The sequence below is a fragment of the Alosa alosa genome, chromosome 21 (genome assembly GCF_017589495.1).
Source record: "Alosa alosa isolate M-15738 ecotype Scorff River chromosome 21, AALO_Geno_1.1, whole genome shotgun sequence".
In the NCBI taxonomy this organism is placed as follows: domain Eukaryota; kingdom Metazoa; phylum Chordata; class Actinopteri; order Clupeiformes; family Clupeidae; genus Alosa; species Alosa alosa.
In genome coordinates, this window is record NC_063209.1 from 6,653,983 (window position 1) to 6,679,702 (window position 25,720).

The following is a 25,720-nucleotide window of genomic DNA, read 5'->3' on the forward strand; positions in this document are numbered from 1 at the left end:
AGCGTTTACACTAGTGTATTTGAGTGGGTGCATGTCTGTGTACATATGTATGTGTAAAGTCCGCGCATTGGTGTTTTTACTGTTAGCGAGTCTACACTGAATTCCGAGAACCACACAAATTCACTTTTTTCATTTTGAAACACAAAAACAAAAACGAAAAAAGTTGAAAAATAAAAATAATCTGCATTGGGATTTTACAGTAAAAGGGGCAGGGGCAAACTCTGTCGCCACTGAAGAGCCTGATGACTTCTGGCCACCAATGGCAAGAGAGAGAGTACAAGAGTCACATGTTAAAGATCATCATCCTCATCTGGCAGAGCTGTTTCTGATGCCACCTGCAGAGGGGACGGGGGACAAAGACAAAGGTCAGAAACTCCATCCAAACAGTGCAGCTATGGCTATGTGCAGTGCAGTGCAACTGTGACTAATACTCACTTTAAGGTCATGCTCATACTGTGCAGCAAGTGAGGGGTCCATGGCAATTTCGGGTGGCGCCAGAGCAGGCATCTCCACAAACTCCAGGTTGGGGTCGCCGATCAACTTCCGCGCCAGCCAGAGGAAGGGCTTCTCGAAGTTGTAATTACTCTTTGCAGATATGTCGTAGTACTGGAGGGGAAGAGAAGCAATGGAAGTATATCAACACTAGTGTTAATTTCGTCAGACGAGACGAGAGGAAATATGTTCGTCAACAACCTTTTTTTTCATGACTAAGACGAGACGATGACGAGACGGCAGTAATGTCCTGAAACGCTGACTAAGTGTTAAGACTATCTTAAGATGCATTATTGTTGACGAAAAAAGACGAGACTAAAATGTTTTGCATGAAATAAAAACTAAGATAAAATCTCCCTTCATGTTTGTCTACAAACATGAGAAGACAGAATATCTAGCTGTTATATTTTCAAAATATTCCGAATGAGTTCATACGCAACAGCTTTCCTGTAGGCTAGTCTACGTGCTGCTGCTGCAACCCTGTGGCTGCAACACGAAACAAGAACACTGGAGATTTCTGCCAGAGTTAGCAAGCTAACTACCTAAGCTTTATGCCACAATGCTACATACCCAGAAGTTGAAGCTTCTCTCATACAAATTAACATCCCCCAGAATGTCCATACGAAAATGTTCAGCATGTAATGTCAACTATTTATCTAGTTAGACTGATGATTCAAAGTTTGCTAGCAAGTAAGCTAATATGGAAAGTTCTCTAGCAAGTTAGCTATGGCTAAGATGGAGAGTCTGTTTGGGGAATGTGTTGTGTTTGGGCATATTGCCATCTAGCTTGGTAGGAGTAAAACATTAATAGTTTGGCCCTCGACAGTGTTTCTCAAACTTTTTTTCATTTTCAGGACCACTTAACTAACCCTAGCTAAAAAAAAAAAAAAGACCTACTTCAACAGTAGCCTATAATTAGTCTACACAATAGGCCTACTCACTGAACCACCTTGCTTATTGTCTTTGCACTTTGCTTATTGTGTCAGAGGATTCATACTGTATGATTTAAACTGGCATATCTTACATAGACAGTGTTGCAGAACTGTTTCATTTGTTATAAAAAAAAGACTAAAATGTGTTGACAAACTGACTAAGACTAAGATACCTTTAGTTTTCTTTTGACTAAAACTAGACTAAAATGACGAGACTTTTAGTCGACTAAAACTTGACTAACAAAAATGATATTTGAATGACTAAATATGACAGACTAAAAAGGACATTTCGTCACAAGACTAAGACTAAATTAAAAATAGGTGACAAAATTAACACTAATCAACACAAACTATAGATAGACAGAGTAGGAAGAACAGAAGCCAGCCAAACACTAAGCCTGTCTGGATAGTCAGGGAATATCAACTAGTTATCTTTAGTAAAGCTTTGAGCCCACCACTACAGGCAATTTGTAAAGCTCTGGAACGCATAGAATTGCCTGATGATGGTCCGAAACGTTGCAAGTTAAAGTTAAAATTGCAAATGAAGACAGTGTGCGGGAGCTTGCTACTTTTTTTGATATTGGTGACCCTGTGGGCCTTCTCCGACGCATCCGTCCCAGGGAGGTGTGCAAAAGTACTTAACATTCTATAGTGCTGGACCGACAGACAGCAGGCTTTTCCTGCTCACCTAATTTAAAGTTTACCCCAGGTTTAAAGCATCCAGTGTATACAGTCAGAAAAATTTGCATCAGCCTTAAGCAATGAGTATGAGGTTACTTGAAACAGAAAAGCTCAAAGCTTCCATTTCAAACTCTGGGAAAATAGCTTATTTTGCCATCTACCCCAGAGTATGATAAGATGCAGCTTTCCCTTCTCTTCTGTGTGCGTGCAGCAACTCTGACACTGTTGGCCTAGCTTAGCATAATTCACTTAAAGTGGGTTATTCAAGTTATCCTATAGCAAAAAGGAAACAAAAACAACCCACTTGCACTAAAATATACTACGATTGGCTTATGGTGTCAAACTGAGTAATTGCATGCACAGAAAAAAGAAAAGAAATGATCTAATCTGGGGTAGATGGCAAATAAGATGTTTTCCCAAAAATGTGCTGTTCCTTTAAAAACCTTTGCTAACATTAAGGTCAAACATCAAGGCTCCTGATAGATACTGGGACTCCCATCAAGAAAAATCTTGAACACCACCAAGCTGGGTGTGTCAAAAACAGACTAAAAATACATACACTCACAATTACAAGATTACAGTGTTGACAGGTTACCTGCAGATTCTTCTTGCGGTGAAAGACAATGCTCTTGGCCTTCACTTTTCTGTCTTTGATGTCCACCTTGTTGCCACAAAGCACAATGGGAATGTTTTCACAGACACGGACCAAATCACGATGCCAGTTGGGCACGTTCTTGTAGGTCACTCGAGATGTGACATCAAACATGATGATCGCACACTGAGCTGGAGATACACAAAGAGATTAGTAGGGCGAAGCAAGAAATGTCTCAAGAATAATTGCAGTATATTGGATAGCCAGATTATTCAAAATGTAAAGGTATGAACAATAAACACCTACCTTGAATGTAATACCCATCTCTGAGGCCTCCAAACTTTTCCTGACCAGCTGTGTCCCAGACATTATACTTTATGGCTCCTCTATTAGTGTGGAAGACCAAAGGATGAACCTCCACCCCAAGAGTGGCTAGACAAAGAAGGAATCGCACACACACACTATGATCACACAAGTATACCCACCCACTGAACTCGATGGTAATTGATGCAAACGTTCTAGAAGTGTTCCTTCCGAGACATTCGTCACTACTCACCGACATATTTCTTTTCGAACTCCCCCGTCAAATGTCTCTTCACAAATGTAGTCTTTCCGGTACCACCATCACCCACCAACACGAGCTGTGGACAAGGGAGAAGGGACAGTGAGACTTCACTCCATCACGTCGACTGATCGCAATGACGGCATCTCAAAGAGTGATCCCCAAAAGTTACGCATCACTTCCATCATCTTACCTTAAACTGGACTTGAGGTTCGGTTTCTGCCATGGTTGTCTGACGATTGCTCTGCGTGTCGCAGTGTGTCGGTCTGTGAGACAGAAGGCGGGAGGGTTAACAAAGATAGTGTCCTCCCCATCTTGCTTCATGATAAGTCACCGTTGACAGCGGATCCAAGCTTTATTGCTGGGTTTCTGCATGAACCGCATGGCTTAAAAAAATCTCCGCATCATTGTTAGGGCCTACATAGCATAACTAACAAAAGTTGCTAGCTAGCTAATGTTAGCGTCAGAGTGATTGTTAAGTTGACTAGCGCGCTAAGTTACGTTTCAACACAAGATTCCTCTTCCATAAATGCACCGTCCGAAAACAGAGCCTCCATAAAAATTAAGAATCATACCCAGCACTAGGTAACGTTAACACCATACATACATCTGGGCCATTTTGAATCAACTATTAGGCATCGATGTTAGCATCTCGATCCATAGCGCTGTTGGATGGCAAAACGCCATGTTGCACTGCCGCACTTTTCTAGCTTCGACTGGAACAAAACCTGTCCAGCACCGAAATATCTTCCCTCGCAAATCGCCCACAAACGGCGTCACTATTATATATTCCAATTAAGACCTACATCCTACTGTACATAAATATGATGACCCAGAAACACATATGCAATGAACAATAACACCTTACCAACAATGCACGACAATCCAAGCAGACAAAACGAGGGAAAACCCAGGTAGCTAACAAATTAGCTAGGGCCTAAAGACTAGCAAGTAGCACCCACTGTAATGGTAGCGTTAGCTAGCCACCACGATAGCATGAAATTTCCTAGCACGTTAAGATGCCCAAAACTTTGTATACCCAATAAATAAGCAACACCCACAACAAAGCTACGCTAAATGCGACCTGGGAAGTTTCTAGAGCTTTATACTCATCACATAAATCCAACTTATCAATGAATTACGACAAATGTTACATCAGCACTTATGTTCCGCACTTACCCGGCGCTGAAGTGATAGGAAAAGAGCAAATGGCGACGTCCACGCGGGATTCAGCGTGGGTCAACTGGCTATATGTTTCCGCCCTTTTCACGTGACTTAAAATTTTCCTCTCCAAATTGTCAGCTCGAGGGTGACTCTTGGTGGTAATAGCTGGAATAACACCCTTTATCCTTGGTAGGAGAACACTATTCATTGTTCTTTTCACCAGTAATAAATATAACAACAAAAATGATGTAGGCCTTGCATGTTTGTTTTTTTTCTGCACAAGGCTTCATTATGTTCCCTTGTATTCTCAAATGGGAAAGATGTGTCACATGTAGGCTATAACCAGCAGTCAAATATGAAAATATAAACAAAGCAAAGATTATGTTCAAAGCTTTATTGTATTTTCCAAAGTCACTCTACATACATTTATCAGTTGTTATTCAATTGTTACGGACAAAATGTGTCCATAGTTTTGCTGAATTCTATCAGCTTTAGTATAGTATTGTGCGTATAACTGACATTGGCGCGGACTTGATTAGTCTATTTTTTAACTGCTTACAGTGTTAGCTTAATATATTATTCTGACACATTTTGACACATAGATTTGTGTGGTTTATAGTTGGTTAACATAGTGTTGTCAGTAGCCTATCTGAAACATAGGCTATATGTTTTAAGTGTGTGTGTGTATGTGTGTGTGTGTGTGTATGTAAAAACATGAAGTTATTCATCTATATAAATAGTCGGCCTCGATATTAGCGGCGATCTCAGCTTCCCAGCGATCACCATTATTCAGCAGCTTCTCTTTGTTATACAGCAATTCCTCATGAGTCTCAGTGGAGAACTCAAAATTAGGCCCCTGAGTGAAAGTGAGAGAGAAAGAGGGAGAGATGTAGTTTGTAAATATCCATTGAGAAACTAGAAACTAATGTACAGGTCTGCTCTGTGTCTATTGAGAATCTAATGAGCAGGTCTGCTGTCGTTATTGAACCCAAAGCAGTAACTCTGGGACAAGCTTAGACACAAGGGCAAATGATCTTTACCTCTACAATGGCATCAACAGGACAAGCCTCCTGGCAGAAACCACAGTAGATGCACTTGGTCATGTCAATATCGTAGCGGGTTGTCCTCCTGCTTCCATCTGCACGAGTCTCAGCCTCAATAGTGATGGCCTGAAGCACATGTGAAAGATGTCTGTTCTCAATTGTTCTCAATATGTCTCTTCTCAATTCTCAACTGTGCCCTGCCTAGGGACTGCAGATGTAAATTAGCCTAAGGGTACAATGCATCAAATGGCAACATTTATGTTCAAACATAACACAACATTGTACATCATCCCTAATAAATAAAACAAATAAAACAAATAAATCAATTACACTCAGCCTGTGTGTGTCAGTTGTATCTTCCCTATGTATGTTTGTACTCACATTTGTGCTTGTGTGTGGGGTTTGCCTTTACCTGTGCAGGACAGATGGCTTCGCAAAGTTTGCAGGCAATGCAGCGCTCTTCTCCGTTGGGATACCTGCGCAGAGCATGCTCACCACGGAAACGGGGTGACAGGGGTCCTTTTTCAAATGGGTAATTGATAGTAGCTGGCTCACGGAACAGGTAACTCATTGTCATCCCTAAACCTACAAGGACCACATAAAGTATACCATCAATGCACCCACAAATACACGTTCATTTGTTCTGAAATTGCCATTAATGTACATAGCCCAAGCCTGGCACAATTTCATTCATACACATGACTCATAATAACAAAGCATGGATACTTATTTTGAGACACTGAATTGACTCACCTCTGAAGAGCTCAGTCCATAACAGTGTCTGAGCAGCACGGTCTGTTATTGACTTCATATCAGTGGCCTCTTCCCGTGCATTTACATACTCTATACAAGGCAAAGAATAGCACTGTCACATTTTGTATACGTGCAAGTCTGTGATAGTGTTAAAATGGCTATAATGGCTGTGTAGAGGCAGTGTAAGAGTCTGAGAGAGAAGTGTGTGTGTGTGTGTGTGTGTGTGTGTGTGTGTGTGTGTGTGTGTGTGATACTTACTGAATGCCTCTCTCTGGACTGACAGACTGAACGGTCGGACAAGGCCAGGATTGACTCCAAAAGTGCCTGATTAAAATAGAGAACAATGTGGAATTAGCGTATGGCTCCCAAACAGCAGATGCTTTGGACGATTCAGGTCAACCTGAACAGAAGGAATGTTTTTAGTGCAACAGTTTACATTCTATTTAAAAATTAGACTGAATCAAATAGGACAAATATCAACTGAAAACTTATTCAGTCAGTATTGTCCCTCTATTTCTTAACTGGGATCAGGGAGTGCTGCTGCAAAGCAGAAGCCATCTATTTGGCAGGCAAAGCTTCATTGAACTCAAGTTCTCTACGGACACTTCTCTCTAAATAGTGAATAACACACATATAAACACACTCTTACCTGGTCTAGACGAACAATAGAGAAGTCTCAATGCAGTGGACATTGTGGCAAAATGACACTAGAGAGAGCGAAAGAGAGGTCAGCCTAACCAGATTTCCTCTCCTAGTCCCTCCCTAATCACTGTTCCCAATCCTACTGCTTACATCACAGATGCACTACTCACAACATTACAAAACACAGCTGAGTCATATGAAGCATGCAGTAGGGGCTGGTGGGGTATTTTATGGTCAGCTGAAATGCACAATGTATTACATAATCAAGCTATATTGTACATAGATTGATTTCCATGATACATTCTCTCACAACAATTCATCTATATTTTTTAGTGTCTCAAATCATTGGTGCCATGTTGCCTAGGCTATGGGGGTTGTCTGTCTCACGTGTTGTATTAGAATGATCAACATCATGCTATGACCAGGAGTCGTGTTCAAAGTAGGCTAGGGTTTAAGCTATGTAGGCTACTTGTCTTTTGACTTCATATTCTCAGTGCGTAATATTTACTGCGAAGTGTGGGCACATATGCAAAATGTCGCAGTTATGAACCTGTTCCCCAACAATTATGAAGTTACCTAATGCACCAAATAGGCCTATTTAAGCCCATTGGCTGAATTAAAAAAAAGTGTCCCGTTACATTGTAATTACCAGTAGCCTATCAGCAGTAGGATACTACGAGTTATAAATTATGCTGAAAAGAAGTTTCGGTATACCGACAAGAAGCACACAGGTGAGACTCACTAAAAAGGCTCGTCGAGTCGAATAAAGGCCAATGACGCAGTGCGATAACTTACCGTGATTATCGCAGTCCTGAAAGTTAACGGTCTGTCCGCGCAAGACGTCTGAACCAAGGACCAATCGTGCACACACGCATGTACCAACACAGGAAGTCGCGGCTCCCTGTGGCTAATATTTGGTTTTCGAGAAAGAACTTTTAAACAACACTTGTATCTAATAGGCTTAGGGTTTATTCAGATTATAAATACATCAAATAACAGCAAATAGCAATATGATTCCATACAACAATCACAACCTGACCTTTCACATAGGCTACTTGAACTTGGACTACTGCTTGGCCCCTTGAAGACAACTATAGCCTACTGTAGTGAGTAGTGTCATTTGAGGCTCCCTGAGCCTCAGTCCCTCTTGCAGAAAGCACGGAAGTCCCTCCCTCCACCTCTCATCTCTGTGTCTTTCTGTCACTCTTTGCTCTTAACTCCTGCACAGTGGAGAGGAACATCAGGTAATTCAACATTTTTTTAAACGAAAAGCTTTGTTCTGTACTATTTAAGCCTTACATTTTGCCTGGTAAATAAATCATAACCTCTCAATCACCCACAAAGATATTAAAATGGTTGGTTATGGCACCCCATGAAACTGTCGGATGATCAGAACGTTTGTTTTTTGTGTTGTGCATAGATCAATAACTAAAACATTTTTCCTGACATTACTTGGCCTCGCACTCTCTACTAGTGATGTCGGTCCAACAGGACCATACAGGAGACAAAGCTGACTTGGAGCCATCGGGGTCTTCAACAGAGACAGATCGCTTTGGATTCATTTTGGGGAATGGAATCAACGCTGGGTTAGTGCCTTGAGTAATGTTGAATAACCTCTGTATGTAGAACCTCTATGAGATGGGATGAGGTGGGAGAGCCCTGAGGCTTTAAGATTAAGAGTTATATGATCTTGGAAATGTAAATGTTCTCACTCTTTCTCTATTTCTTTTCAAACCAACTGTCACCCACTCAACTCCCTCACGATCTAACCCTACATCCTGCCTGTTGCCATAGAGACCTTTCTTCCGCCTGTATGTGGTTTCCTGTTGTTTGGTGTCATTCTTCCGGTGATGAAACTGTGTTATTTAAACACTGTTGTTGATTTGAAGCTCATATTTCATCCATCATTATCTAGTTTACTTTTACATCGGCCTTTACACTAATTAATTAAAAGTAATACCACAGAAACATCTGAAGAACACATTCTGTTAATGACAATCTTGGTGGGTCTACGCAACTTCAGACATATGTCTTGAAATGACTTATTGTTATGGTCTGACTGTCATGTGTGTCCGTGTGTGTACATAGGGAAGGGCCCTCACCTGTCCTGGTGAGACACAGAGAGGTGAAGTGGCTCAGTATCATCAGTCAGTGGGACGATGTCTCTCAGCGGAGGAGCAGCAAGGTGTGTTTGTGTGCGCCTACACTTTTGTCAGATCTATTGTGAATTAAACGTGTTCTTTAAAATGTGTTAGCCACACATTAAAAGCAAGTACCATCCTTTCATTCATTTGTCATATAGATTCTATGCTCTCTACATAGTGTCACAGCTGTCACAAGCAAGTAAGGGCTGTATGTGGTGTATCAACATGAGGACATATCCCTGATAGCTACTGACTTCTTCCTTAGGTCAAGGGTCAGTGTCAGAAAGGTATCCCAGCATCCCTCAGAGCAAAGTGCTGGCCACTGCTGTGTGGGGCTATGCAGAGGATGGGTTACAACCAAACGGTGTATCAGGTAAGAGAATGTCTCCAAAATAGACACTGGACCACACAGAGGCAAAGTAGGTGGTATCAGAAGGTGGTGTCAGAAATGAATCTTTTTGTTTGAGGGAACAGTTTTTTCTGGCTGTATTCACTGCTGCATTTTATTAGCTTAGATTAAAACAAACGTTACATCTCAAGGGCACTTTCTAACATTTTGATGCCATCTTTTTCTGGCCCTGCTGAAATATTATGTATAATGTGTTGTCAACCATCACGACCAACCTACACGTCCTCTTTCCCTTAGACTCTGGATGAGCAGGAGGCCTTGCAGAGCTGGGTGGACGTAATAGAGAGAGACACAGACAGACAGTTTCCCTTCCATGAGATGTTTCTGTCAAAAGACAGTCATGGGTACAGTCTTCTCTCCCTCTTCCCACTTGTTTTTATCCACCCACCTCTCCCTGGACTAGAATTAGTCACTCTGAGAAAATACTAAATACTGTATACTGAAATACTGTCCTTCTCCATAGCCAAAGGCTAATTAGTGTTGTTTATGTTGTGGTTTGGGCAGGCAGCGCGAGTTATTTCGAGTGCTGAAGGCGTACACTCAGTTCCGTCCTGAGGAGGGATACTGTCAGGCCCAGGGTCCTGTTGCCGCAGTGCTGCTGATGAACATGCCCACTGAGGTGACAATCATTCTATTACATCATCACAGGCTGCTTACCACATCAATACCAGCCCCGGATGTGGACTCTAATTATACATTTGTGCTGACTGAATGTTGAAACTTCTACTGCACCATAGATGTAGTCAGTCCAGTTTTATGTGTGTGTGTGTTTGTGTTTGTCGGTCGTATTAATTATGATGAATACTTAAGAAGTTATTCAACCTGTTACTGTTCTGCTGTCTCAGGAGGCCTTCTGGTGCCTGGTGCAGATCAGTGAGCTGTACCTGCCCGGCTACTACAGTCCTCTGCTGGTGAGGCGTCATCACTGACTACATGTACACTCCCCGCACACAGACCACACTCGCTCAAATGGACGATGTGGAATCTGTATACCTGTGCATTCCTGTCCTTATACGGCTCTGCTTGTGCCTGCCTGTAGGAGGGTGTTCTGTTCGATGCTGCCATGCTCCCCTGGGTTCTGAAGAGGGCGTGTCCGGCAGCCCACAGGCACCTGCAGCGGCAGGGCGTGGAGCCGCTGATGTTCGCCACCGATTGGCTGATGTGCCTCTACACCCGACACCTGCCTTTCAACACGTTGCTGCGGGTCTGGGACCTGTTCTTTTGCTATGGTACAACCCTCTCCTCATCCGGTGTTACCGTGTTAAATGTCCTCCTGAAGTGCATGTAATCATCCTTCTTTTTTTTCTCTCCATTTTCCCCCATATTCCTCCTGCTATGCTTCCTACTGCCTTTCTTATGGTCTCTTCCTCGATGTCCCCCATCAGGCGTGCGGGTGTTGTTCCAGGTGGCAGTGGTGCTGGTGCGGCGGGTGCTAGGCCGCGGGGACCAGAGGGAGGAGTTAGACGGGCAGATGGAGACCCTGGAGCGCCTGAGAGGGGTCAAGGACTACCTGCAGGGCGAGGATGCAGATGCATTCATCCAGGAGGTCAGTTGGGGAGACATCATGACATGCTGAGCTGTACTGACCCCATGAAATTAACCATGACTTCAGCCATTAATGTTCCAGTGTGTGTCCAGAACTAAATGTAGATTGTACAGGGCAGAAAGAGCACAATAATGTTATGGCCTCAGGCAACTGCCTGTCGTGCCAATAGATAGTGCTGGCTTTTTAAATTTGTATGTTTCTGAGGTTGTTGGGCAAGATTTAAATATACAATACTAATAAGAAAGGTGAACTTTAACATATATACTGTAACATATGGCTTAACATAATTTTGGTTTAATATAACAACAGGCCCTGCTGTTTCTCTGGAAATGTACTAATGTCAAAATCCTTTCTTCTAAATACTGTCTACAGGTATGCTCAGTGTCCCTCTCTGAGAAAGACCTGCAGCGAAGGACAGAGAGAGAGCTGGAGAAATGGAGAAAGGAGCGGCCAAACTCCACCTTTGACCCCCGTGCCCGGTGCCATGGATACCTGATGGCATGGGAGAGGGTGAAAGAGTTGGAAGAGAAGAAAGAAAAGAAAGTGAAGGAGAAAGGGAACCGGTCCCTGGCATTGCCCCTCCTTCGATCACCGTCCTCCCTCTCGCCGTCGCTCCTACGGAAGAAGTGGAAAAAGAGAGGAAGCAAGGTCACAGACGACGGCGAGGGGAGTACAGGAGAGCTGGGGCTCTTCCACGGAGATAAACAAGAGAAGAAGAACAGAAATGACAGTATTAGCAGCGTCAGCAGCATGCAGGCTCCTCACAGGGCCAAACCAGACAGAAGCATGGAGGAACCTGGCATGACTACACAAATTCCTGGCCCTTCAAAAGAAGGCAGCCACTTCAGATCCTCTTCAGATGGAAGCATGATGGTAGCGGGGTCAGCACCGGCTCAAACACACACACACACAGAGGAGCCGACTAAACCACCCGATCGGACCAGTGGGATGACCGCACTAAAAGAGGGGCCTTCAGAGTCAGATGCAAACACACAGGAAGGGTGTCATGAGAAGGTAGAGACTCAAAACAGTGGTGAGGAGGGAGAAGAACGTCAACAAAAGGGTATACCAGCGCAGGAGAGTCAGACCGTGAAAAATGGACAGGCAGAGCAAATGGAGGCAGAGGAAAATAAACACGAGGAAATACAAACAGAGAAAGCTGAAGTGGATAACAAAATACAAATACTGAAGGATAGGGAGAAGGAAATAATTGTGGAAGAAAAAGAGGAAATGCAGATAGTGAAGGATAAACCAGTAGAAGAAATTCAGATAGGGAAGGATAATCTGGAAGAGGATACACAGACAGTGAACGTTAAAGAGGACGAGGAAATGGAGACAATAAAAGACAAACAAGAGGCAATGCAGGCAGAAAAAAACAAACCAGAGGAAGGAATGCAGACAGTCAAGGATGAGCAGACGGAGGATACAATACAGACAGATAAAGGGGAATTACAGAGTTCAGAATTACAGAAAGCACAATCACAGACTGACCAGCCAGATGAGGCATGTGACAGTCCAGACGCAGAAGAGGTCAGGGCGAGTACTAGTGAGGAGGAGTGGAGAGGGCAGGCAGAAGACTGGCAAGAGAGGGGGGAAGCACCAACATCACACGGTCAAAGGGGAGAGGTTGGGCAGACAGACGAGAAACAAGAAGTCACACATACAGAGGATGCATGCAAAGACTTGCACACACACAAAGGTGAACAGGAAGATGGAGTGGAAGCGTGCAGCGCTGGCAGACCAGAGGAGGAGGTGCAGTCTGACGAGGAGGATGTGGACAGGAAGGGTGAGGAGGACGAAGAAGAAACAGATGCGCCATCACTCGACCAGGGCATGCAGCCGCAAGCCTTAGCATCCTCACTCAGCACATGTTGTCAGGAGGGCTCAACCCTCGACCCCGTGCCCCCTCAGCCACAGAGCTCACCGGGCACGGATTGCAGCTCCGCGCAGGAGAACTCACAAACAGATGTGGGACCTCTGGTGGAAGGTGACGACCAGCACACTCGTAGTCCCCTCGTGGACCGGCACGGCGAGGCCCTGACCGCAGCGGAACCAACCGTTGAAGAACACGACCAACCGCAAGCGATAGAGGCGATGACAGAGGCGACGGAGGGACAGCCAGAGGGCAACGGTCAGGAGACACAGGAACACGTGGTAGCGACGGTGGAGACGACGGGGAGTCTCCAAGAGGAAGCTTCTGTTAACACCTCAGCAACTACAGCACAGGAGATCTGCTCATCATTTTCGAGCAGACCACAGTCGCTAACAACTGACGCCAGTGAAACACCAGAGTCGATGACAGCCAATAGAGGAGGTGAATCAACAGAGACAGTGCAGCTTATGACTCTACCACAGTCTACGAATACCGCACAGCTCACACAGACAGACACGAGCACACAACCTCATGGCTTACAGATCCATCAAGACAATCTGGTTGGGTCAGAACAACATAGACTTAGTCAGTCAGAGAATACACCGCACTCTGAAGAGACAGAGGACCACACTGACACAGTCACCTGCAGAGAAGAAATGAAGGGTAGGTCTGAGGGAGAGATCTCTGAAACGCAGGAGGTCAGTGTGTCACAGAATATTCCCGACAACACAGATTTGAAAGAGTTCGAAAATGAAAAGGAAAATGACACAGACAAAACAGAGAAAGTGTTCGCTGAGGTAGAACAAGAGCAAGTTGGGACAGAGGAGACTTCTGGCTCGCTCAACTGTGACATGCAGTCCAGGGCTGAGAGGGATTCTGTGGCATCTCTCAGTGGTGCAGAGGGAGCAAACATCACACCAGTCCCAGAGCCACCTGCAGGGGGAACCAAGGCTGCTGAAGCACAGCTCCCTCTATCTGGGCAGGTCCGCGTGCGGAAGTACTCCAACTCCAGATCCTCCTATCCCAGAGTTCTCTCGGAGGACATCTTCAAAGACCCAAAGGACATACCGCTGCAGGACAACACCCTACCACAGCCACAGAGTCCAGCACAGACAGATGAAACTAATGCAACGTCCACTGCACCGCCCACGCACTCTCCTGCCTCTCATTCAACAGATTCCTCACACACACAAGGAACCACACAAACTCCAAAACACGCTTCTTCACCCTCTAAAGCACAGACCTTGACCCCTACAGACATGGGGAAGTTGACTGATAACCCTAAGCGCATGGGCCTCTTCCAGAGACTCCGTGCACCCAAAGTAACCATCCCCAAAATCCTCATCCAGGATTTCAGTGAAGACGCCGAAGAGGAAGCAAAACTGAGTTCAAAGGAGAGGAGGAAGCGGCGGAGGGATCGGGAGAGGAAAGAGAAAGACGAAGAGAAGTTGAGGAAAAAACGAGAGAAAGAGATGGAGAAAGAGCTGGACAAAGAGCGCAAAAAGCCCCAGACGAGAGGGAAAAGTTTTCAGCTGCCAAGCAGTACATTCAAGGCCAAAGACAGTACCCTTAGAAGGAGCGATTCCCAAACTTTAGTAACTAGGAGGAACTCTGAAAGCTACTTCTAAGAGACAAAGCGAGAGACATACTGACTTTTCACACAGAATATTTAAATAACAAGACTACAGAGAACAGAGAAAATAAAACATTTTAATCGTTCTGTACAGTGATTTGAATGGCCAACCATTGTTCTTTTCTTTACCTTCATCTGAAATTACACTGACATTGATCATAATTAAAATGTGCATATCTTGGTGTGAGTATGTGAATCAGTCTTTGTTACTGACGGCAATAGTCACCGTTTTCTCACACTTTTTCACACACTTTCCAACACTTGCGTTTATGAAGTCTGAATCCCGAAGTACTGTTGGTTATGAAGATTTCTCGTCTTCGCTGTCACTGGCCAGGACATCTTGGCTTTGCAATGTCTGGTTGGACACTTGGGAGGGTGTCGGTAGGACCGATCCAAAGAAGAGTGATCGGAACTGAGAAAAAGGGAGGAAATAAAGTAACAAAATAAGTAGCTAGAGATGAATGGGGGAAAGAAAGCCACAAGAGACACATTTGGGCTTACAGAAGTAACAAAAGTTGTACATCACAGATCTCCATACCTTTTTATTAGGTGGTCTCTCTAAATCGTATTCCTCCTCCTCCTCCTGTTGCTCTTCCTGATCATTGTCAAAAAGTGATCTGTGATTGGGCAGGTTGGGCATAGTTGGGGCACGGGTCGAGCATGATGGTTGGTTGATCTCTGTGGAGGGTCCGGCAATTTCACTTGTTTCCATAGCAATAAGGTACGAGTCCATGTCATCACACATAAAGTCATCTGGAGGGGGTGGAGTTGGGGCGCTGTACAAAATCAGTGAAAGGAAGGGAACAAAATGTTAAAACAGGAAGTTTGTGATTCCGTGGAAAACTATTTAAGGTTCGGTTGGTTTTACACACCGTTTTGTATTGTTGTGATGAGAGTCCTCTGACAAAGTAGCTAGAACAAAGTTAGCCTCTAGGACACTGTCTGACACACTCAGGACCACTGGCCTAAACAGACAAGCCCACATTTAATGGCACATTTGTTCTAAATATCCAAGATAACATATCCATGCACATGAGGTGTGTATTTAAGACTTGTAAACACAAACCTCCCAGGCTCATCAAAGTATACTGATATTGGGAGACCAGTTGATTCTGCAAACACTAGTAATCCCTGAAAACATAAAAGGTACCGATAATTTGAGAATTCTGATGCAGAGAATATGTTGAGAGCATATCAAGCATTTCTTTATTTTTCTGCTTATGCCTTTAGTAAGTGATGTTCAAGCAACATTGCTTCAGTGTTCTCAAGCAGGTAATAACACATTTAATTTGTATAGCATTTTTCAAGTCATTAAAGACACTTAAGGTAAGTAAGGAAAGTAAGGTGGTTACCTTACAATTTATTCTTATTTTAGACTAGATTAACAGCTAATGTGTATCACTGCACTGACAAATAGCTCAGAAAGCGTGTATGTTAAACCAAACAAACTGGTGTTGACACTTGACCTGGCCCATGTACAAGGTCTGATTTCTGCACACGTTTGGTGTGATAATAAAGACTTGTCCTGAACTGCACAATGTAAGATAATTAAATGCTCACAATCTTTCCATAAAATGCAAAATAGGGATGATCTAAATAATAAGAAAAAAAGAATATTCAAACAAACTTTGGTGCTTGATATATCCTGCTTTTGTCAGACACTGCAATTTAACCAAGGTTTCTATGAAACCAACATATATGATTATGGCACAGAAAAATAGCAATGTGCATGTTCATCACTGCATTTATTTATTTATTTGTTTGGGGCACTATCCAATATTCATTGGATATTCATTCATTTATTCATTCATTCACTATTCCAGCAACCCATTAAACAAAATCATAATATTTTGTACCTGCATCCATCAGACTCATGAATGTTTGAACACCTTGTTTTATGTTATGCTATTTTTATCAAAACACACATTATTTATTGCTTATCCATTAGGCATTACTTATTGTGCTTTGAACGTTTTCCCTATGCTAATCGACTCCATGAGGTGTTGTACGGGTGTAGTATGTCACATGTGTATGTGATGTGCACTGTGCTGTATGTGTTTGGTATGTTGTATGTGCATGCTGTGCGGGCATTGTATATGATGTTAGATGTGTGTGTACACAGGTGAACTGCATACACACTGGTGCTTTTCACATGTGAAGTTCCTAAAAGAAAAAGTAATGTTCGTTGAATTTAATTGTTTACTTATCTGACAAAAATCTTACCCTGAGTTCCTTAAGGCAGAAGGTGATACTTGTTTGCAAGCTGACAACAAAGTGATCAAACTCCTCTGAGCTCAGGCACAGCTCCGTCATCATGGCTTTGGACTGATCTGGGCAAGACAAGTAGGAAAAGGCAAAATGTGTGTTGTCCCAATCTTTAGCAATCAAGGCCCATGTGACAGCAATATGTCATTTTCAGTCTAACATACACTAAGTGCTCACTACAATACTCCTGTAAAGGTTTGATCACAGTGCACGTACCAGACTCATCTTCCACATGATTCTTCAGCCACATGCGTTCCCCACTCACAGATACTGTAACTTCCTCCAAAGAAGGGGGGAAATGGAGAACAGTGTCCACAAGTAATCTAACAGAGTGATGGGAGTAGAGAAATAGGTAAAAGCAGAGGTAGCATTACAAACCAGTTGAGATGACAAAGAGCACAAAAGAGAGAAATGTGATTGGTTACATCATGATGTGCGATTTACTCACATATACACAATATGTGAGTAAATGGATAAAAAATAAAGTCCAAACCTTGGCTGAGCTCGAAGCACATTGGGACAATGCTCTTTGTCAAACACAGCCTGCAAACTCTCGCAGTCCTGGAATGACAGGTTGTGTGTCTTCAGCAAACCTAGAGCAGAACACCCATTAGAAAACCACTGCAATATAACAAAGTATGCATCGCTTTTATTAACTCAGATCTATTTCCAATCCACTTATTTCCATTACCATGCTTGCAGTGCAGTGTAAATGTGAGTTGACTCTTGTCTGCTGGTTTCCACTCAATACGACACTTCTCAACTGTCTTTTCTAATGAGGCGAGGGATTTGAACACTGCCTGGACACTCTAATAAAGAGAGGATGGGACAGATGGACACTGCTGACATACAACATACAGTCACTGGGATGCAAATTATTGTTAAAGGTTGAAGAGTAGGGCACATGATGGAGAAACTGGCCCTACAGGAAAGGCGTAGAGTGGACAACAGGATTTTTCTCTAAGCAAGATAAAGTTGAAGTAATGGGGGTTTGTTTTACCTTCATTGGCATTTTGCAGCGGAAACGGTGTGCTGGTGATGTGTGAAATCGTTGGAAGAAAAGTGGAGATAGGTGGAAACAGGCAAATGCCGAGCGAGAGGAGTTCACCGTCCGCAACGCCAGCTTAGAAAACAAATAAACAAAAAACACGGCTAATGTAGTACATTTCAAGGAATGTATTATGATATCGAGATTAGGAACCCACTTACTCCATCATCCAGAGGTTCAAAGTATAACTCCTCTCCAATTCTTGACAGCGAGTGGATTGCCTTTGCCAACACTGCAAACACAAATTAATTACGTTGCGTAAAAAAAGACCAGGAAAACAGTTAAATAATGCAAAACAGCATTGGATTTAATTTACCTTTTACGTTGCTGCCAGTTGCAACGTAATCCATACTGGTGATTCTTCAGTGTTATAGACAGTGATGTTCAACAAAGATGTAATATTGACGTTGTTTATCAAAACAACGACAATCTATAAGAATTGATAATCTACAAGAATTCAGTTTGTTTTCGAAGTATAACCAGGCATATAATATAAGTGAACAACCTGAAGTGGTTGCGACGCCGCAACAACTTCAGCATGAGTTTGCTTGTTTGCTTGCAGTGGTTAAGCTTTTAAATAACACTCTCTTTTACACCTTCCTTGATCTATACGCAATACGGTCTTTTATTTATAGAATGCATCATTACGGACAGTCCATTGCAGGTTACTTCTGACTCTACAAATACATATATATATATATATATATATATATATTAAGATCCTTTGTGACAGAAAGTTATCCATATCATGGCACTGTTTACTTCCTTGCCGCCATGTCGCGCGCGGACTGTAGCAGCAGCCAGGGAACCTATCAACGGGCAGCGCGGGATTGCAAGTACCTGCTACGTCATCTGAAAACCGACAGAGTGGAAGTGGAACTTAAAGGCACAGTGTGTAGCTTATTTTTTTTTTTTTAAGTAGAAGTCGAAGACGAATGTAGCCTTAATTCAGTCATTAAGGTAGATGGGAAATCTTCCAGTTATTTACATAGTTCATTCATTCCATTTTGAGCAATGCGGCACAGAGACATTGTGAAGGGTCGACTTTTACGCAATCTCCAAATAGGCCAGTGATACCTTCTTGGCCAGAGCATCATCTTTGAAACTATAGGCTAGCCTATAGGCCTGTTTAACATATGGCTACTGGGCAGGTGACTAATCTGGTTCCCTTTGGAGTGGCTCTTGTGGCTTTACGTGGTTGGTCCACATGCTTGAGAGACACTGAGAGAGTCAGTGTCAGTGTCACCTAAATGGGAAGTCATGTGGTCTCACTGGTCTTTCAGGTCGGTCCTGATTAAGTAGCCTATGTCTCCACCACCCAAGTCTTCTCCAGCATCCAATAATAAACAGAAATGAGGAAATCTAAGACCAACATGATTGGATATGTGCAATATATATAGGCCTATTAGAATTTCGACAAAGTGCAACATTTAGGCTACCATTTAGAATAAAAAAACAACTATACTGGGGAAAAATGTATAGAGAAAACTATTAGCCTACTTTATAAATGTTTTTCGTAATGTAAGTTTACTTCTCTGATACGTTTCTGTCAGTTGTCCACATTTTCGCAAGTTGACAGTTAATCTGAAGAGCTGATTTATACCAGTCATTCCTTGGCATAAATGCCATATAGTCTACATTGTGGGTTTCCCCTTTTGACACAAATGGAATGCTTACTATTTCATCACTGAAACACATGAACAGACACTGAGGGAATAAGGCAGGTCGAGAGAAAAAGGGGGAGGGAGGAGGAGAGGCAGTGAAACTGACAGAAACCTGAAAGCATAAGGAATGAGGTACCATGACATAACACACGCACGTCTCTCAAGGGAGTAAAAGAGTAGGTGAAAAATGACTGGAGATTAATTTGAAGGGGACCTTTTGTGACGAAAAGACCGCAAATGCATGCTGCTTCAAGTGGAACAAACCAAGAAGAACAACCACAACAAAATAGTTGGAACACTGAGCTGCTGGCAGATGTCCAAATAGGCTTTATGGAACTGAATGGAACATGCCTTGGATAGTTCTCTAAACTCTCTGTTGTAAACTCCTCACGCTGTTTGAATGTGTAAGTTCTTGCTTACTTATCATAGCAGTGCGTATGTGTTTGTTTGCGCTTGTTAGGGTAGGGTAATAGGTGTGGTAGTTCTTGTGTGTATGAATGGCTCAGCTTAGTAGCGTGTCAGACTCAGAGGGGCTGGTGCAGTCCATGCTTCAGAGGCTGAGGCTTCAGGAGCAAAGGTCAGAGCAGGCCAGCACAACATCCGATGACACGGACAAGATACTACAAGAGGTGGAGGATGAAGAGGAAACACTTATTAACACTGTGAATGACAATCTACGGTCACCTCGCACAAAATGGCCAGGGTTCTCCCCCTTTTTCAAGGGATCCACAAAGGCTTTGGGACTTCGCAAAGTCTCCACGGAACAGAAAGACAATCTCTCATTTTCTGTCATTGAGGCGGAGTTTCCCAGATGGGAAAGGAAACAGCTGAGGTTCACATTGGTGAGCAATCAGATCTCTGAAAGAAAAAATAGTCCTGTTGACAAGACAGATGCTCTCCTAGAACCACCTCTGAACCATGAAAACCACACATCTCCAGCAGGCGAGGCAGATGGCGACCCAAGGCCTCCTGTGATGCAGACACAGACAAATGCAGAAGTTCAGCGGACTGATAGCACAAACAGCGATGAGCTCTCAGCTCCGCTGGCTCCAGGTTCTGTCATTCAGGTGCATACAGTCACTGATAGCCCAATATGGGACAGCATAACTACTGAAGACACTGCATCCTCCTCCACAGACAGTCTGAGTCGAATCAATCAACCTGTTAGTCAAGTTGTAATGTCAAAAACATCAAATAATAGGAGGAAAAACAAGAGAAAATGGGCTGAAACAAAAACTAAGAAGTTGACCCAGAGGATAAAAGATAAATGGAGAGACAGACGTTCAAGCGTGGAGAGACAGGATAGTCAGAATGGAGAGAAGTTTGGAGAGAAACAACATCAGGTACGTTTTGTTTATTCTTATTGAAATATAAATGTAGAATTATATCAGGTTTTACATAATAGTTCAAAGCTCAAAGATGACCAATAATGGCTAAATAATGGCCAGTTTGATTAAAAGTCAATTGAGTTGTGTTTTAACTTTCTTGAACATGATTACAGCATAACGTAGCTGAGCAGGTGTCTAACGAGTCCAGTAAAGTGAAAGAAAATGCAGTTCTTCCTCTACCAATCAGAAGAGCAGAGGATGAAGTCACTCCCTGTCCCCAAGGTTATGACAGGTAAATCTCTCACAGCTTACGGCATTTAACATCACCTGTGAGAAAGAATGTGTGCATGTATAAGACCAGCATAATTACCATAGATGTCATACCACAGCTCACTACACAATTCAAATAAATCAGAGACTTTCAGTTCTCGGGAATGGAGCCAGGAATCACAGGTGTTTGAGCGTCTTTGCATGTGTTGACTCTCCCTTCTGCACCTATTCATCATGCAACACTATGTTATCATTTGCTGAGTTGATATGATTGACAAATGACATATTGCCTGCCTTTCCCACCCTTCCAGTATCTCCCTCTGTGCGTTTGACCTGGGTTTTAGTACCAATCTTATGGAAGAGATCTTTACTGGACCTGAATGGGACAAATTCTTTACCATGAGCAACAGCCCCCTGGAAGTCCCAGAGAGCGCAAATGACCAAAGCACTTACCCTGCTGTAGTGGATCTGTGTAAAATCACTGAGTCACGCAATGCAATTAGTGTGCCGGAGAGTACGCTGAATGAAGCCACTGAAGAAGCTATGCTTACAGACACTGATGAACTAGTACTTAATGCTGGCCAACCCATGTGCATGGAGAGTAGTGAACACAGTATCAACCAACTTACCATCTCGGAGCAAGTCAGACATATCCAGCCTGGGACTGTTGAAGTGAACTCTGATCAGGGAATCACTACTGAACCACAGATGACCACAAACAGCCTTGACCAATCCAACTTGGATGCTGTCAACTATAATCAATCAGAGAGTAGACCAGAGTCAAACAAACAAAATCAGAGTTGTGATATCAAGGGTCAGCAAACACACATGATGGGGCCAGATCTCAACCAAACCAGCCCAAGTGACACGCACCCTCACCAAACAGAGGTCACCATGCCGAATCTTGACCAAAACACCACAAATGAGATAAACCCACACCAAACACAGATGACTACACCAGATCTCATCGAAACAAACACAAGTAACATGAACCCTAACATAATACTGACAACACAGGCAGATGACCAGTCTGACCAGGTGACCCACGAACCACAGATGACCGAGCCAACCCTTAATCAGCCCGATGACATGATGAACCCATACCTAACAGAAACGACGCAGGCAGGTGACCAGTCTGAGACAGAGGAGGCTACAGAGCCCACCATCAATTCAAGTCCCAGTGAAGGCGATGACAATGCTCCACAGTTACTTCCCCTTCTGGATTTCTCTTATGTGGAGGTAAGCACAGGAGCTGTCTATTCCACAATATATATATATATGATGAGCTATATGGTGCAAGATGAATTTCTGAAGGGATCAATAAAAAAGTCTATCTATCGATCTATTTACATATTATTTATAATGTACCAGATCAGAACAATACTGAAAATAAAGCAAGTGCTTATGAAGTGAACAGTTTTTCTTCACACAAACATTTTTCAACCTCCCTCTCCCCAGGCTGGAGACGGCAAGGACAGCTCTGCACACGAGAAGAAACGAAGAGCGCTACAGTCTGAGGAGAGGGAAACTTTCATAGATGAAGATGATGATGATGGTGATGTTCCCACTAAGTCTGTGTCCCATCGGAAGGCTCCATTATCACCTCCTCCTTTTGCTCCTCCTCCTCCTCCTCCATCTCAGCTTGCCACTCAGCGCTCCATCTCTCTGGATTCGGACTCATCACTGTCCATGGAAGTAGTACCCAAAAAGGTGAGTGTCAACTCAAAAGTACAGATGCACAGCATTGTGTTTTATATACTTAATAGAAAATGAGGTATTAATAATTCAATATTCTCATATTACAGCACAATTATAATTACAATTATTACAATGTAAATAATCTATTATGTCTACTTTTGATCCAGCGGAAATTGGATTGCTCTCCACGGCGTGTTCGATTTGCTGAGGAGGTGGTGATGCTGCCATCTTACATCCAACCAGAGGTGGAGGGCTGGCCTGAGCCTGAGGGGATGGAGGAGGACTCTGACGAAATGGACGACCCAGAGCACATGGAGGACACGGAGGAAATGATGCTGCCAGAGGAGATTAGCACGACAAAGGAGACCTCAGAGAAAAGTCCAGAGGCCCAGTTGTCCCTCTATAACTGGATTGTGGGAATGAAGAGGAAGACCAAACGGAAGGCTCAAATCTGAATCCTTTCCTCTGCAGCCTGATAAGGACCTTCAGCTTTCAACCTTTAAACAAAATGTTCATTTGAATGTACATGCTGTATTCTCTCAACTGGGAGTGTTGTCGGATTCTAGTTGTTGTGAAACATAGCCTAGGAGGAAAGGCTTGGCTTTTATCGGCAAGGTTAGGTCTCATGTGTGGCATAATAAAACTACAACATGGGACCAAGAATAAAAAAAGTAATGTGAAATTATGTCCAGTATTGTAGCGCAGAATGACTCTTTATGGTTTACTTCCCAGCAAAAATAGTGCAGACAAAGTGAATCACTTAAGAAGGGGCAATCCTGGCAGGTTTAAAAAGAAGGGTTTCTTAGTCATACCCCTCAACAATCTATTGTGTTTTTCTGTTTTAAGAGTTATAAAATGTCATATTTACATTAAGCAGATGCTTTTATTCAAAGTGACGTTCATATGTCAATTATATAACAAGGGCCATTCTCCCCAGAGCAACTCGGAGATAATGCCTTGCTCTAGGGCACAACAGTGGAAGCCTGGAATTGAACCCCCAACTTTTCAGGCTACTTCATGCTAGCCACTACACTACCCAAAGAATAAGGACTCTGCATTCAGATGTGAAACTACATCACATTCAACAGCACGATCATATGTTTTGTACTCTTGAGCTTGAAAATACTTTTTTGCTTATTGCTCATCGCTTATTAAAGTTATTTTCACAAGCTTGTGCAATTGTATTGAAATTTTACTTGCTAATTACAAAGCCCAGGAAACTCACAAATATTCTTTTTCCTAGGAGCGTTACCTGTAATTTCCCCTCTTTTAATCGAGGATTATACATTGATTTTTGCAAAATTTCCTCAACTGAGGTTAATACAGGAGTGGGCTATAAATGGGAATGCATTTATTTTTTTCTTTATTCTTCCTTCTGAACTGATTCTGATTCCTTGGGCTATTGGGTACAGGCTTGTGGTCAATAAGGCTTGTGTGTTTTTTTTAATTGGCCTAAAACACCATCATGCAATTTATACAAAGAGCAGCTAATTACTGTACTTCTGAAAAGGCACTGGATTCTTCACAAAAACCTCAGGAATCTCAGTCATTAACAAGCATGCAACTAAATTATCAGCTTCATGTAAAGAAATAGTTCGGTCAAAGAACAACCTTGGATCTATTTTTCATTGGTGACCACAATGACGTTAATCTCAGTAGTTTTGAGTAAGACCAGGATATGCATTCTCAACAAAATGCCTTGGGACAAGCTCAAAGTTAATCGCTAAACAGTAAGCCATTGCCTAGTCCAACATATCATTACACTTCTGTGCTACTGTGGGGAGCATTCCTGCAGACAAACCAAAGTATTTTTACCTTTGTTAGTCACTGAGAGGGTATAACAACAGTTTGTAGTCTTTTTACAGTTTTTCTCAGTCGCTTTAGTACTTTTCTCAGATCAGAATGGAAATTCTCATAACTATTAGTTCAATCTCCACAACATTTAGTCATTTGTGCAAATCATAGTAGCAATTTCTCCTTACTCTGAACAAATTGCAAATGCTTTTGAACATGTATAAGTTGCTTTGTCATGTCAGTCAAAATTAACTATACTTATGGATGCTGAATAGTCATTCCCAATAAAACTAATAGTCTTCATTTCATTGCTTGAGTCATTACATGCAAAATTGGTGAACTAATTATCAAATTCTGTCACAATGCTGTAGAATTGCATATACAGTAAAACTGTGAAACATACATATTCAGTCTTGTACTCACTTACTCCCCTAACTACAGCAATTTGTAACTTTACTGTAGTTTTCAAATGGCTGTACAACTGTATAGTGTACAGCACAGTATAGTGCTGTATTGAGCATTTTCATGTAGTGTCACCGAGTTCTGACCTTTTTTTGCATGGGAAAACACTGATAGCAAACTGCCGTAATGAAAACATTACAAAGCCATTTGACTATCTTGTTCATAAACGATGGTGTCAAGACTTCTCATGACACTGGCAGTTTCATTGACATAAATACTTGTTTTTGAGGAATGGACTATCCATTTTGAGCAAGTGACGTGCTTTTGCAGGTTATCCACTAAGTTTTGCAGTTTGCACTAATTGTTTTGAGAAATGCACTGTTGCAATGTGCAAACGTTAATAGTGATGTGAGAAAAGCACCAAAGCGACTGAGAAAAACTGTAACAAAAAGATTGGTATAAAGGTGAAGATGAGTGATAGCCTAATGAAAGTGTGTTTATGGGTGTCATTTCCAAACAACTCATATTTCATGTGAATGTAAAAACAGCTAGACAAATGTCATTTCATAGTGTGTATGTTTTGTATATTGAATGTTTACTGGCATTTACAGGCTTAAGATATTATGAGATTAAGAAAAAAAGGCAAAATGTCATTTCCACCACTGTATTCATGGTGATGGAGGAGAGGTTGTGGTCGAAATTACATTGCCCATGCTAACAAGCAATTTAGTTGCCCTAAAGAACCAGAAACAGTAGGGAAAAACATAATTACAGATATGGAAGCA

General features: G+C 42.6%; 4 protein-coding genes across 7 annotated transcripts; 1 reads left to right on the plus strand and 3 right to left on the minus strand.

Annotated features, from left to right (window-relative positions):
- Positions 1-210: 210 nt before the first annotated feature.
- On the minus strand, positions 211-4,526 carry ran (RAN, member RAS oncogene family). 2 transcript variants are annotated; one of them, XM_048231587.1, is made up of 7 exons: positions 4,439-4,526; positions 3,453-3,525; positions 3,254-3,338; positions 3,004-3,129; positions 2,701-2,888; positions 436-606; positions 211-335 (listed from the first exon to the last, which is right to left on the minus strand). In XM_048231587.1, the coding sequence occupies exons 2-7, from the start codon at positions 3,483-3,485 to the stop codon at positions 291-293; spliced, it is 648 nt and encodes a 215-aa protein (XP_048087544.1). In that variant the 5' UTR covers positions 3,486-3,525; positions 4,439-4,526; the 3' UTR covers positions 211-290. The 2 variants fall into 2 exon arrangements, with proteins under 2 accessions (XP_048087544.1, XP_048087545.1); XM_048231588.1 differs by lacking the exon at positions 4,439-4,526 and adding an exon at positions 4,128-4,231.
- Positions 4,527-4,802: 276 nt separating this feature from the next.
- On the minus strand, positions 4,803-8,342 carry ndufs8b (NADH:ubiquinone oxidoreductase core subunit S8b). 3 transcript variants are annotated; one of them, XM_048231591.1, is made up of 7 exons: positions 7,657-8,342; positions 6,869-6,926; positions 6,478-6,543; positions 6,220-6,309; positions 5,879-6,051; positions 5,464-5,592; positions 4,803-5,279 (listed from the first exon to the last, which is right to left on the minus strand). In XM_048231591.1, the coding sequence occupies exons 2-7, from the start codon at positions 6,909-6,911 to the stop codon at positions 5,148-5,150; spliced, it is 633 nt and encodes a 210-aa protein (XP_048087548.1). In that variant the 5' UTR covers positions 6,912-6,926; positions 7,657-8,342; the 3' UTR covers positions 4,803-5,147. The 3 variants fall into 3 exon arrangements, with proteins under 3 accessions (XP_048087548.1, XP_048087550.1, XP_048087549.1); XM_048231593.1 differs by lacking the exon at positions 7,657-8,342 and adding an exon at positions 7,604-7,627; XM_048231592.1 differs by lacking the exon at positions 7,657-8,342 and having other exon boundaries at positions 6,869-7,549.
- Positions 8,343-14,523: 6,181 nt separating this feature from the next.
- On the minus strand, positions 14,524-18,556 carry rad9a (RAD9 checkpoint clamp component A). The gene is made up of 11 exons (XM_048231589.1): positions 18,096-18,556; positions 17,941-18,011; positions 17,732-17,854; positions 17,423-17,540; positions 17,225-17,324; positions 16,948-17,054; positions 16,690-16,796; positions 15,533-15,597; positions 15,339-15,431; positions 15,005-15,242; positions 14,524-14,878 (listed from the first exon to the last, which is right to left on the minus strand). The coding sequence occupies exons 1-11, from the start codon at positions 18,127-18,129 to the stop codon at positions 14,765-14,767; spliced, it is 1,170 nt and encodes a 389-aa protein (XP_048087546.1). The 5' UTR covers positions 18,130-18,556; the 3' UTR covers positions 14,524-14,764.
- Positions 18,557-19,601: 1,045 nt separating this feature from the next.
- Positions 19,602-23,913, plus strand: zgc:113229 (uncharacterized protein LOC550612 homolog). Its single transcript, XM_048231770.1, has 5 exons — positions 19,602-20,786; positions 20,945-21,063; positions 21,353-22,280; positions 22,500-22,751; positions 22,907-23,913. The coding sequence occupies exons 1-5, from the start codon at positions 19,941-19,943 to the stop codon at positions 23,192-23,194; spliced, it is 2,433 nt and encodes an 810-aa protein (XP_048087727.1). The 5' UTR covers positions 19,602-19,940; the 3' UTR covers positions 23,195-23,913.
- Positions 23,914-25,720: the final 1,807 nt, after the last annotated feature.